This window comes from Emys orbicularis, chromosome 18, assembly GCF_028017835.1.
Source record: "Emys orbicularis isolate rEmyOrb1 chromosome 18, rEmyOrb1.hap1, whole genome shotgun sequence".
NCBI lineage: Eukaryota > Metazoa > Chordata > Testudines > Emydidae > Emys > Emys orbicularis.
The window spans coordinates 13,620,394-13,633,647 of NC_088700.1; the positions used below are offsets into that span (position 1 = coordinate 13,620,394).

The following is a 13,254-nucleotide window of genomic DNA, read 5'->3' on the forward strand; positions in this document are numbered from 1 at the left end:
CAATAAGACTGAAGTCCTGATTGTTTGCTGTTTACTGTACTAGAGAGCAATTACTCGTGTGAAAAGCCCTTAGTCGTGTGAATGGTCTCATTGACTTCAGTGAGAATACTCACACAAGTAAAGACTTTTGCAGGACTAATGGTTGCAGGATTGGTCCCTAGCTGGTTTTTGTTTTCTTTTGACTTTTTTATACTGTCACGATTTTATAATAGTCTATTTGGAGATCCTGGCCCTTAATGGCTAGCTGTGTTAATGCCTAGACTCCTTAAGCCAGTCATTAATGGCTCAAAAACACACTCCTGTTAATCTTTGTGGTTTAAGTTTTGTCCCAGGAAACAGTCGTGGGAAAATTTATATGGAGTCTTTTTCACATTGCTCCACATAACTGATCCTTTTCCTCCACCATAATTACCCTACTGCAAAAACTGCCAGGGCTGAATAATTTGCAGTGGTGGAAGAGCAGGAAAAAGCCCTTGTAAGAAGATCCTAGAGCAGTGATACTCAGACCTCAGTGCTTCAGGAGCCAAATTAATTATCAACATTACCCCCAAGGAGCCACAGTAGTGTGAATTCATTATTTAAGTTACTACTGTACTATATATTCAACTCCTCTTCATGAGTAAGGAAACACATGATCATAGTAAAATCATCCTGCTTGGTTAATAACTTACTTAATTGGTTAATAACATACAAAAAGGATCCTCATTGGTTAATAATTAAATCACATAGTGTTTTAATATCATGTGCTGCAAAGAGTCACATTCAAGAGCCACTTGTGGCTCACAAGCTGCAGTCTGAGTATCAGTGTCCTAGAGACTTTGGTTAGAGAGAAAGGCTGACCCAGTAGTTTGGGCACAAGCCTGGGACTCAGAAGAACCAGGCTCTATTCCATACTCTGCTGCAGACTTCATGTGTGACTTTGGGCAAGTCACTTAGGACCAGATTGTAAGGGTATTTAGGTGCCTAGTGGGATTTTCAGAAGCACCTAAACTCTTCTGAATTCCCCAGTAGGCATCTATCTGCATTTTTAGGCACCAGCATCTATCTGCATTTTTAGGCACCTGAATACCTTTATAAATCTGCATGTGCTTCAGTTCCCCATTTCCCACAATGAGGATAAAAGCACTTCTTTATGTCACAGATGTTATGGGTGTTATGATGATAAATGACTGGGAGAGCTGGCAGTGGCCCCTATATTTAGAGTTCTAATTGTCCCCATGGTGCATATGTATTGTGATACTCTTTAACTACATGATTACATACTGCTTTTTCCTTGGAACCCTGAGGGTACATCTACACTGCAGAACCAAACCAAACCAAACCTCTGGAGCAGCAAATCTCAGAGCCTGGGTCAACTGACTCTGGCTCACAGGGCTCATACTAGAGGGCTAAAAATAGCAATGTAGAGGTTCCTGCCTGGAGCCTGGCCTCTGAGACCCACCCTCTTGCTGGGTTTCAGAGCCTGGGCTACAGCCCAAGCAGGAATGTCTATACTACTATTTTCAGCCTTGTAGTGTGAGCCCCAGTCAGTTCACCGTGGCTATGAGACTCCCTGCCGCAGGTTTTTAGGCAACGTACATGTACCCTGAATCCTGTGGTGCACAAGAAGGCAGAATTAAGGTTGCAGAGGCAATCATACATTTGGCATGTCCTAACTTCTGCTTGACTTTGCAACTTAAATAACAGACTTTTAACACACTCTTTGTATGTAATATATAAAAGATTGTGAGGTGCTCAGATACTACAGTACTGGGAGCTATATAAGTACCTAAAATAATGTCTATATAATAAAATTCCAGGAATGTCACTCTGTGTGTCAATCTGAAGCCTAAAATGTCCATAGTCAGTGTGAAGTGATGGAAGAAGCTACAAGCATGGCTGAGGGCTCTTTTTGTTCAGAGTATTATCAGGTTGAATCATCTCTGGGTTTCACGGTCTGTTACTGTACATTTTTAAATTCTCAGACATTTTAACTTTACAAATTACACACCCATGCCACAGCAAGGTCTGTATCTATGCCATGCCTAAAGTCCTCGACCACTGTGAGATCAGATGTAACTCAGTCACAGCGCCACCTTTACAGCTAATTTGCATGCAGTTTAACTGGTGATATGATACAGATGGTGGACTACTTGGTCCAACTGCCAAAGTTCATCCACACAACAATACAACCAGCACACAATAAACCCCAAACACATATAGCCCCTCACCGCAACACACAGCCCTCATTTGCCACCTGCACAAATCTGGAATTTACCAGCACAACACCCCCACCCCCCTCCGAAACAAACTAACATTACCACCCACCCACCCAAACCCACACACAATAACTCCAAACACACATAGCCCTTCCCTGCAGCACACATCTCTCATTTGCCACCCACACGACTCTCCCACCACAACACAATAATCCACACACAAATCAACACTATCGCCCCCACAACACAGCCAGGAAACACAGTAATCCCAAACATCACTCTGAAGCCTAGAGTGTCTATTGAGTCAGTGTGAAATGTTGGAATCAACTACAAGCATGGTTGAAAACTTTGTGTTTACAATATCTCCAGGTTCAATCAACACTGGGATTCACGGTCTCTTATCATCTAACTGTTAAGTTCTCAGCCATTTTTCATGACTTTATGAATTACACCCATGCGACAGCACGAGCTTTCAGTTGCTAGTAATTAATTATATTATATTAGTGTTTATAATTATATTACAAATTTATTATGGTACAATATACCCTAGAGGCCTCAGTCAGAGACAGAACCCTGGGCTCCATTGTGCAAGATCCTGTACAAATATGAAATAAAGAGCCAGTCCCAGCCATAAGAGTTTATGGTCATAGGCCTGCAATTCACTGCATGCAGGTGCACTGTTGCACCCACACTGAACCTCACTGACATCACTGGGGCTCTGTGCAGGCATAGTAAATTTCAGGGAAATTACATGGGAAAATACCTGCCATTTTGTGCAACCTGGCACATTCCATAAATTGCTCTTTCGAGATATCTTTATAAACCTTGGATATAAATTACCCCTAGCAGGGATGGTTTAGTAGAATCCAGAAAATACTAGCAGAGATAAGAGAAATCCTCCCATTATTCTTTACTTCAGTTTAAACACTGTAAACACAGAGGCTTAAGTGACCAGCCTAGAAAATGTGGTTAGGATTCTTTTTCTTTCCTTAGCTCATTTGCATATACATATATATTTAGTCATAGTTGTGGGAAGGAAAATAGGATATCCCAGTTGGCAGCTGAATGGTACCACATATAATCAGACACAGCACTTGTACATGGAGAATTACCTCTCATCCGAGGTAGGGGCTAAGAGTTCTTCTGCGCTTTTTAATGATCATGTGGCTTGCTTCTATACTGCAAAACGTGTGTGTATGGGGTAAATATGTGTTATTCCAGGAGGATACATGAAATCTAATCAACTATGGTGACACAGTAAGTAAACGATACAATATTACTAATCAATCCCTTTGTCACATAAACCCGAGCACCCACAGGACTCCAGTTACTGTGTCACCATCCTGTCTCACTGACCATGGCAATAAATTAAACAATTATGAGAACTTAAAGGTCAACACAAGAAAAAGCTAGAAAAAAAAAGCAATTAAACAGACTAAGATCAGTTGAGTTGACTCATCCACCCGCCCTCCATGTGAGACAATTTGTGCTGCACTTCTGTGTGATCTAGAGTACAAGCATGGGTTCTTCTGGACTTGTGGGTTCTAGTCTTGGCTCTGTGAAAGACTCACTGTGTGACTTTGCCCAAGTTTATGCTCAAATTTTACTCCTGCTGGAATTCTGCGCCACTGCGCAATGCGGAATTTGCACAGAATTAATGTTCATCGCAGAATTTATTTTTTCATGCAGAATTTATGATTTCCACCATAATGATTCCTTTTTCCGGTTTTGCGTGTTTCAAATGTATTAGTTAGTGTACATGTCTTTGCACGCACATGACCCTAGTGGCACCGTCCTCCGTCTTATATTTCCTGCCAGCCTGAATGCCCCCCCCCCCGCTTCCACCTATCACTGCACAGGGATGTTGTGAGGCTTAGTTAATTAATGCTTATGAAGCATCTCGAGATCCTATCATCCACTCTTTGTCCTATTACCCTATAAACCTGTTCCCAATAGTTCTTGATTGATGGGCAGGTCCACCTTATATGAACTAAAATATTTCTTTTGAGTGCACCCTCTCCACCACACTGGCAAATAACTTCTATTAATTATATTCAGTCTCCCTAGGGTAAAATATACCATAGCTACTGTTTGGCCTTATCTCAGTGCATGTGAAATGCACAGAGAATTCTGCTTTGCTTAAAATATTAATCACTTACCTAAACATCTATTCTTGTCCAAATCCCTTTTGTTTTGGACCATATCATTCAACTTATTGTTTTCTTGCTTAGATCCCGACTTCAGTGGAGTTGCACAAGGGATAAATTTGACTCAGTGTCTTGTAAAGTATTTACCCTTTTAAAACTTTTTTTGTGAGCAAGTGAAGGTGTATAAAGTTGGTTCAACAAATTTCCTGTTTCAGAAGTGAAGTGTAACAGAGCATGTATTTCATGTGATTTTCCTAAATGGCAAACTACATATTTGAAAACATAAAAAATTATGGGATGCATCCATTCCAGATAACTGTTCTTATTGCAACCACCTTGAAAGACAGAAATTCCTCTCCTTTTGAATAACTCAGAGCATCTGATCAAAGTGCTGTAGCACAGAATAGGCACTTTAAAAGTGCATGTGTGTTTGTGTGTATATATATTCTCCTATATTGATAAACATGGTGGCAATCCTGTTCCCCCAACCCTTCATCAGTGTTTATATTCTTATGTTTATTTATAGAAGTCTCCTGGATGCACACAGGCTCAAGAACATGAACCACCTGGTGTAGGGTTACTCTATAGGGTTGCCAACTTTCTAATCACACAAAACCAAACACCCCGCCCCTGCTTGCTCCATCCCCCTTCCCTCCATCGCTCACTCTCCCCCACCCTTACTCACTTGCACCAGTCTGGGGCAGGGAATTGGGGTGCGGGAGGTGTTGAGGGCTCCAGCTGTGGGTGTGGGCTCTGGGGTGGGGCCAGGGATGAAGGGTTTGGGGTGCAGGAGGGGGCTGTGTGCTGCAGCCAAGGAGATCGGTGTGCGGGAGGGGGTGCAGGCTCCAGCTGGGGGTGTGGGCTCTGGGGTGGGGCCGGGGATGAGGGGTTTGGGGTTCAGGAGGGGGCTCTGGGCTGGGGCAGGTGGTTGGGGTGTAGGGGGCTGAGGACTCAGTGGTGGGGCTGGAGATGAGGGGTTGGGGTGCAGGAGGGGGCTCTGGGCTGGGGCAGGTGGTTGGGGTGCAGGGGGGGGAGGGCTCTGGGGTGGGGCCAGGGATGAGGGGTTTGGGGTGCAGGAGGGGGCTCTGGGCTGGGGCAGGTGGTTGAAGTGCAGGGGGGTGAGGGCTCCAGCTGGGGGTGTGGGTTCTGGAGTGCATCTGGGGATAAGGGGTTTGGAGTGCAGGAGGGGGATGGGGCAGGAGGTTGGGGTGTTTGGGGGGGTGGGCTCCAGGAGGGAGTGTGGATGTGGGAGGGGACTCCAGGTTGGGACAGGGGGGTTGTGGTGTGGGGTCCCGGCAGTGCTTACCGTGGCTCCCAGGCAGTGGACGCCAGTCCCTGCAGCCCCTAGACGCATGGGTGGCCAGGGAGACATCACACGCTGCCCTCGCGCCCGCAGGTACCACCCCCGCAGCTCCCATTGGTTGTGGTTCCTGGCCAATGGGAGCTGTGGAGCTGGCCCTGGGGATGGGGGCAGCGCGTGGAGCCTCCCTGCCGGCCCATGTGTCTAGGGGCTGCAGGGACCTGGCGGCTGCTTCCGAGAGCCACACGGAGCTAGGGCATGCAGGGAGCCTGCCTTAGCCCCGGGCCCCCGCTGTGCCGCTGACCAGCCTTTTAATGGCCCAGTCGGCACCGCCGCCAGGACCCTTTTCCACCAGGTGTTCCGGACGAAAACTGGACACCTAGCAACCCTATTACTCTATAACCTGATGGTCTGAAGTGCTGAACGTTCACAGCTCCAGTTGAAGTCAATGGGAGCTGTGGGTGCTCAACACATGTAAAAATTAACTGTTAGTGAGCAGGAGACACATAGGCCAAATTGTAATAGTGTCCACTCTTTTTGTTTGGTTTGGTCTGGCCAGGGCTGGATTAACCCATCACTGGGCACTAGGCAAACATAAATGTACATGGGCCCCTGCGTTCTAATCTGAATAACAACGAACAGCTGATGTTGCACTTATGTTGCACTTGCTCCAACATAAACAGAGGCCACTCAAGACAATCTGCTATCCTAAGTAAAACTTCAGCGTGCCACCCCCCTCTTACCCGCTAGAACAGAAGTTCTCTTCTGGGGGTGTGTGCCCATCAGCTGGGGGGGGGGGGGGGAGAGGGCGAGATAGGGGCATGGCAAATCTTCTGGTGGTCCAGTAATTATGGTAGATATGGGGAGCCCAAGCATCATTTCACAGCACCACTCACTCCTATATTGATAAACATGGTATTGGTGACAATCCTGTTCCTCCTCAGTTTGGCACTGGCCTAATTTGAGTGAGTGGCACTGAAATTTTCATCCCCTCCCTAAATGAATTTGGGCCCTGGGCATGTGCCTAGTTTGCCTGTGCATTCTAGCCCTGGGTCTGGGCACTTTCTTCCCCAGGGGAGTGAGTGCATTGTCTCCACAGGTCTGAGGAGCGAGAGGCAGCTCCCTGTCTTGTGGAGGTGCACTCTGCTAGCTACTTGCTCAGATGGATCACTTTTTAAGGGGTATAGTTTCAAACAAGGGCTTTCAAACTGCACTAACAATATCTGTGGGCAGGTCTGTTTGCATGAGCTAATGGGGATTTACCCCCACAAAACCAGTGCACCTAGCTACATGCTTGCATGGAAACAGATGGACCTGCAAATATGAGCACATTTATCCACAGGTGCATTTATAGAAATTAATTTGAAAATGTGGCCCTAGATAATTTAAAACTTAAAGAAATAATTTCTTTCTCTTTCCTTTTCTCTTTATTTGCATGTCCCAAAGCAGGGCTTTCTAGCCTAGAAAGAAATTGGGGTTTTCTCTGTCTATTCCTGCTTGGAAATTTCCTACTTATTTCCAAGTCTCTCTTTTCCTCCAGTAATTTCTATACAGGATGATCACATAGCTCTTTTTTTTAAACTACTGCTACAAACTGCTGTATAAGTCATCAAGCAAGGAGATGCTTTGGAGTCACAAGGCCTGCACCATCACACCTTGACACTCAGCAGATACCCTTGCAATGAACAGTCTCTTACAGAAGCAGAAAATGAGGGATCTGAATTTGAGAGGTGCTGATTACCCGCAGCTCTCATTGACACCAATGGGAGGTGCGGGTGATCATTACCTCTTAAAATCAGACCACAGGTTCTTTCATATTTGTACTTGGGGCTCCCGCTTTGCTGTCTATGATTTACATGACAAGAATTGTTGCAGAAGTGGTTAGGTAGACTCACTATGTGGCAATATTAATGAATCCTTACATCTGTAATGTTGCATACCAATATTGCATCCTCATTGACAAGTGCATCTGAAAACTGGGTAAAAGGCACCATGTTCTGTGCAGCTTTCAGTGTAATGTTAGTGATAATTTACAGATTTCGAATGAAAGCATCAACACAATTTACAGACATTTTCTGCAGATTTTTCACTCTTTTCTTCTCCCCTTCCCTAGTTTCTTGTCTGCATGGAGAAGGAGCCTGATACTCTTGATAGTTTCCCCAGCACTCCTCTTGCCCCCTGCTGCCTCAACTGTATCAGGTACAATAGCTTTTGTGATCAGAATGTTCATCACTCTTCCTGAAATGAGGCAGGGTATAAAGAGCTCACATCAGACCTGCAGACTCCACAAAAGTTGTGTGTGTGTGGCTTGAGAGCCAAAGATTATCAGTAATTTAAATTCTAATTTCATGAAAAATAAATATGAAAGTAAGAATACCTGAGTGAGAACTCATAAGAAATCCTGTGGTTGCATGCCAGTCTTCTCTCCCTTCCTCTGGTTATATTAGTCAGATTGTTTTTTAAGGCATGAATGTCAACTGCTGACACAATGCACTTTCAATGTTCTTTTGCAAGCCTTTTCGAAGAGAAACACAAATGTTTTAATTTAATTTCAGATCTCACGGGGAACAGACCGATCCTATGTGATGATTTCTGGAACATAAGCTCACTCAGAGTGAAATGCCTGTTTAGTATGTTAAACAGACAGATGGGGTCCAATATTCGGATAGTTTGATGGTGCTATTGCTAGCAAAAAGTGTTGATAGCTGCAATCAAATACAATCAATTTTATGTAAATTTTAGAATTGCTGATTACAGCAAAGCTCTGGTAAATGGCAGCTTTCCTATCAAGATGGGGGGGAGGGGGAGAGGACTAAATAAATAAAAAATAAATTAATGGAGATATCCCATCTCCTAGAACTGGAAGGGACCTTGAGAGGTCATCAAGTCCAGCCCCCTGCCTTCACTAGTAGGACCAAGTATTGATTTTTGCCCCAGATCCCTAAGTGGCCCCCTCAAGGATTGAACTCACAACCCTGGGTTTAGCAGGCTAATGCTCAAACCACTGAGCTATCCCTCCCCCCCAACATGGACAGAGTGAAATTACTGCAAACATCAACATGGACAGAGTGAAATTACTTTGACCCTGACCTGTAAGAAATATTTTTGTTTTCACCAAGGACACTTTTAGGTTAATTATGGCCCTAAATATTACTTTTGTAAAAACATTATTTTGCAAACTAAGCCAAACATTTCCTCTTTATTATCTAAGGCTTTAAAAAAAAATCAGTGGAAACACATAAAACATTTCCCTGCATTTTTGGTAAATCAAACATAGAAGCAATGTGCTAGTGCATTACAACCAGAAATGGAAATTGACTGGGAACAAAAGTGAAATGGATTTCTTCCTTGTCCATGCTCTGGGAAATGCAAAAAGCAAAGATCAAACAGCAGCAACAGTGAAAAGTAAATTAAAAGTAAAATAAAATAAATAAATAAACGTATACTTTAGTGATGAGTAAACTAGGTAAGGGCACTTACAAGAACAGAGATTATTTACAGAGATATTATTTAAAATATATATTTAGCTATTAATTTGCAGTCTCTCTTGAATATTTCAAGTCAGCACTGATTTTTTGTGTGGTACTGCGGTTTGGGAGGAGTGAAATATTCTTGGCTTCTTCATTACAAATATATCAGGGATTATGCAGACCCTCCAGATTTCACATTCTGGAGGGTTGATTTTAATGCCAATTTTGAACCCCCCTCTTGTGATGGAGGATTGTGTTGTGTTTCCGTGAGACACGGGAAGCCTCCCTTATTCTTAGTGTCCCTGCTTGGGAGCAGATCCCAGGCTACGGAGGCAAGTACCCTAAAGACACCTGGCTCACGGCATAGCTCCCTTTAGCAATCCCTTTACATTTACCTACATGAACTACAACTCCCATGAAGCTCTCGGCCCACAGGAGGGCACTCAAAGCCCTCTAGCGGCCGCTGCTGGTACGTGCGCTTTAATCCCTTGAGGAGCCCTGTGGCTAGCGGAGCTTGAGCTGGCAGTCGGGGGAGCAGCGCTGCTGCAGAGCTCCAGGGACCTAGGTTAGGTGGAAGTGGAGGGCAAACCAACCCACCACCTAGCTGTGGGGTGGGGACAACCCCTGATGAGGGCTTGGGGGGCCAAACCCCAGCAGTAAATCCTTTGTAAACCAAGCAGGGAGAAAGGCGGTTGCACTGCAAGCCCAGGAGGGGAGAGCCCAGGCGGAGCTGCAGACATGGGGAACCGAGGGATGGAAGACCTCATCCCCCTGGTCAACAAGCTCCAGGATGCCTTCGCTTCCATCGGTCAGAATGCCGACTTGGACCTACCCCAGATAGCTGTGGTGGGGGGACAGAGCGCCGGCAAGAGCTCAGTGCTGGAAAATTTTGTGGGAAGGTAAGACTTTTCAAATATAGGGGATGTTATGGGGGCTGATGTCCCTGATGCATCTCTGTTGTGCAATGCATTGCTCAACGGACATACAGTGCAACGCTTAATGCAGTGCAATCCAGGACAGGCGGGGGGGGGGGGCGCTGATCTTGCTCCTCTGAACTTGGGATTCATACTGGAGAAGGATCATCCCAGCCCCTGCTACACACACACATTCTAGTGCCGGAATTGCACTGCACCCTACAATGCAGAAATCAGGAGTCTCTGTGACCGGTAACATTCCCTTGATTGTCACCTTCACTAGCAGGAGAGCCCTCCCCTCAGCATAAGATTAGAAGTGCATGTGTGTGTGTAAATGTCCGCTTTGAAATGGTAATATTTGATTGGGAACTGATCAAAGCAGATCAATGCTGGGCAGCATATTGCTTGGTGGGGCGGGGGGAGTGTGTGTGTGAAAGAGGTTGAGAGGAGGATGCAGCACCCGACAAATCCTGCTTTTGGAGTGACTAATGCACAAAAGAAGCCATTTGTTTGGGGGTGGAGAGGGAGTAGGAAGGAACTGAGCTGATGTGTTGTCCACATCACAGGAGATTTAATGGTTTTAATCCTAAATCATTTATTTATTTATTTATTTATTTATGGGAGCTAAATACAAGAAGACAGAATCCTGGGGATGAGCAAGGAGCCAGGATGGTAGGATGTCTCCCCTCACCCCCGCTGCTGGAGGACAATTGCTGCTGGGCACGGGCAGGGTGGGGGGAGGATGAGGAATAGGGGAGGAAGACACTGCTTCAAGGAGAGAATGAATAACATAGATGGTTGTACAGAATGTACAGAAAATTCATGGAAACCCAGTAAAGCACAGACAAAGGGTCCATATGTTATGTAATGTCAGGAATAGAAATGTCAGAGAAAAATAGCCACATTCTGGGGTGTCCTTTATTTTTATCACACATTAGAGACCTGCAAGCCAGAGCCAAAAATGATACCGCTTCTGCATAATTTTTGGCAATGTATTCTCTATGGTGAGTCTAAAAAATACTGATCAGTTAATATTGTGTGTGCAGATAAATAACTGTATACAAACCCTGTTAAATACCAGCCATTGTGATCTGAACAGATCCATCAAGACTAGATTTCTTATTTGTTATAAATTTCACCCTGTAGAATCCCCAAGGTGAAATGCTAGGAAGACTAGGGTCACATAGCATGTCCTCTGCTCCTGATTGTGTCTGGGTAGATACAGGACATGCTTTGAACGCTACATAGGCACCTAAAGATGGATGTGCTTGTTGTGAGGCTGAGCAGCTGTGGAGTTTAAGTTCAATTTCATCCCTCCCCCCCCTTCTCTGTCCTCCATGGTAGATGCCATGTCAGGATCTGGGAGGAGAAGCCGAAAAAGCAGTGATTATTCCCCTATGTGCTCAACTCCCTGGGTGCTACCATTTTGTGACAGTAATATTCTGGTGCTTTCCCTTCATGTGACCTTCGCAATAATCACCAGCAGCTTCAACAAATAGCAGGTGACCAGGGAAGGTGGTCTGCACATACATAGTATACACAACACCTGGAGTGCATCCTGAGCTTGTTTGTAGCTTGGTTAAGCTATTGTGGCCCTTGCTATAATCCTTCCCTATTAGGCTCTGCTATCCTCTATGACCAGGATGCAGGTTGCTGCTGATTTCCCTAGGAGGAACTACTGCTGTGACAGAGTGTTAGATTATTTTCTTCCACAAACTGTATTCGCCTTCTTCTTTCCCTGCTTTGTTGCGTGGGCACGCTCTCTCTTTCTCTTTTGCCCCCTCTAGTCCTTGCACTGTGACATCTACTAACAAAATTATTTTTATAACTCTTTTATCATTGAAAGAGCCTGTAATGAGCCTGAATAGCTCCATCTTTGGTGGTATATGAACAGAATGGTCCAATATGCTGTACAGGGGCCCAGGTGTCCCTGAGCCATGAGAGACAGTGTGCATTAGGGAGATGCCACTTTTGCTTCTGGGGAAAAGAAAACAGAGCAAGAATCAGAGTAGTTGTTTAAACAAAACCTCCCATCGTTGCATATTCAAAAGAGCCTGAGATTCTCGCTCGCTGATTTTCAATGGTCTATTTTAGAACCTATCAGAGATCCCATTCTGATTAAGTGTTCCTGGGAATCATGGTGAGGGAAGGACTTCCAGAAGCCTCAGCTATAAGTATTATTTATTTGTATTACCACAGCGCCTAGGAGTTCCCATCATGGACCAGGACTCCATTGTGCTAGGTGCTGTACAAACACAGAACAAAAAGATGGTTTCTGCCCCAAAGAGCTTACAACCTACTGTGATCAATCCTGTTGAGAAGAGAAAAAGGGTTCCCAGAACTGTTACTGAGCAAAACCCTGGTTAGCCTGTTGGGTTTGTTGCTTCCATGACCCCTGAATGCTGAGAGTCAAATCTGTCTTTTACGGAAGTTCTGTATGGTGACTGCTGCAATGATGTACCAAGTATGGCCATTGAGCAAGAACAGTATCAGAGCAAATAGTTCCTTTCTTTTAGCTCTAGCAAGCAGAAGGGGACAAACTGTAACTCCACTGACTCCAATGCACAGCTGCAGAGTGTAGCTGCCTGATGGAGGGTGAATGAACTGATTTTTATTATCCATAATTTTCCGATGACCTCTGTCTCAGTAGGGCTCGTGACCTCACTGCATCCTATCAGTTGTCTCCATGGTAGCACATTATGGTGCCAGAGCTTTTAGGATAATGAAGTAACGAAGGGTACCCACACAGGAGCTGACAGGACAGGATGAAAACACAATCGTTCAGGGAAATAATTGGAGAGAAAATGGAAAACGCGTCAAAGGGAACTATTGACTTCTTCCATTTGATGCCATTAGGTGGCTGGGTGGCTCAGGGGATTGGTAACAGATATGAAACCTCTTGCCACTGAAAGTACCAGTCTATACTACAAAACCAGTTGTGTTTAAATATGGCTGTGACCCAGCCAGGTTCTAAGGTATTTTTTTCCTTGTTTGTGTGGACAGAGAAAGTCATGTTAGGGAGCCATGTTTTAATCTTCACTGGTATCTAGGCTAAAACATGGTTCCTTAACATGATTATGACATGGGTTTTTTCTGTTCAGACAGGAAGGAAGAATCTGTGTTATAACATGGCGGGACCACATACATTAAAACATGCTCATTGCTATAGAGAAGCCTATGTCACCAGTTTTTTTGGGATCAAGCTGTGGGTGAGATTGAGTCATC

At 44.8% G+C, this 13,254-nt stretch overlaps 1 protein-coding gene across 6 annotated transcripts in view; it reads left to right on the plus strand.

Annotated features, from left to right (window-relative positions):
• The first annotated feature begins 9,853 nt into the window (after positions 1-9,853).
• DNM1 (dynamin 1) overlaps positions 9,854-13,254 on the plus strand; it is a 105,007-nt gene continuing 101,606 nt past the window's right edge. For all 6 annotated transcript variants that reach the window (XM_065419024.1, XM_065419025.1, XM_065419023.1 and 3 more), the window contains exon 1: positions 9,854-10,014. In XM_065419024.1, coding sequence (XP_065275096.1) covers positions 9,854-10,014 — 161 coding nt within the window. The remainder of the gene's footprint in view (positions 10,015-13,254) is intronic.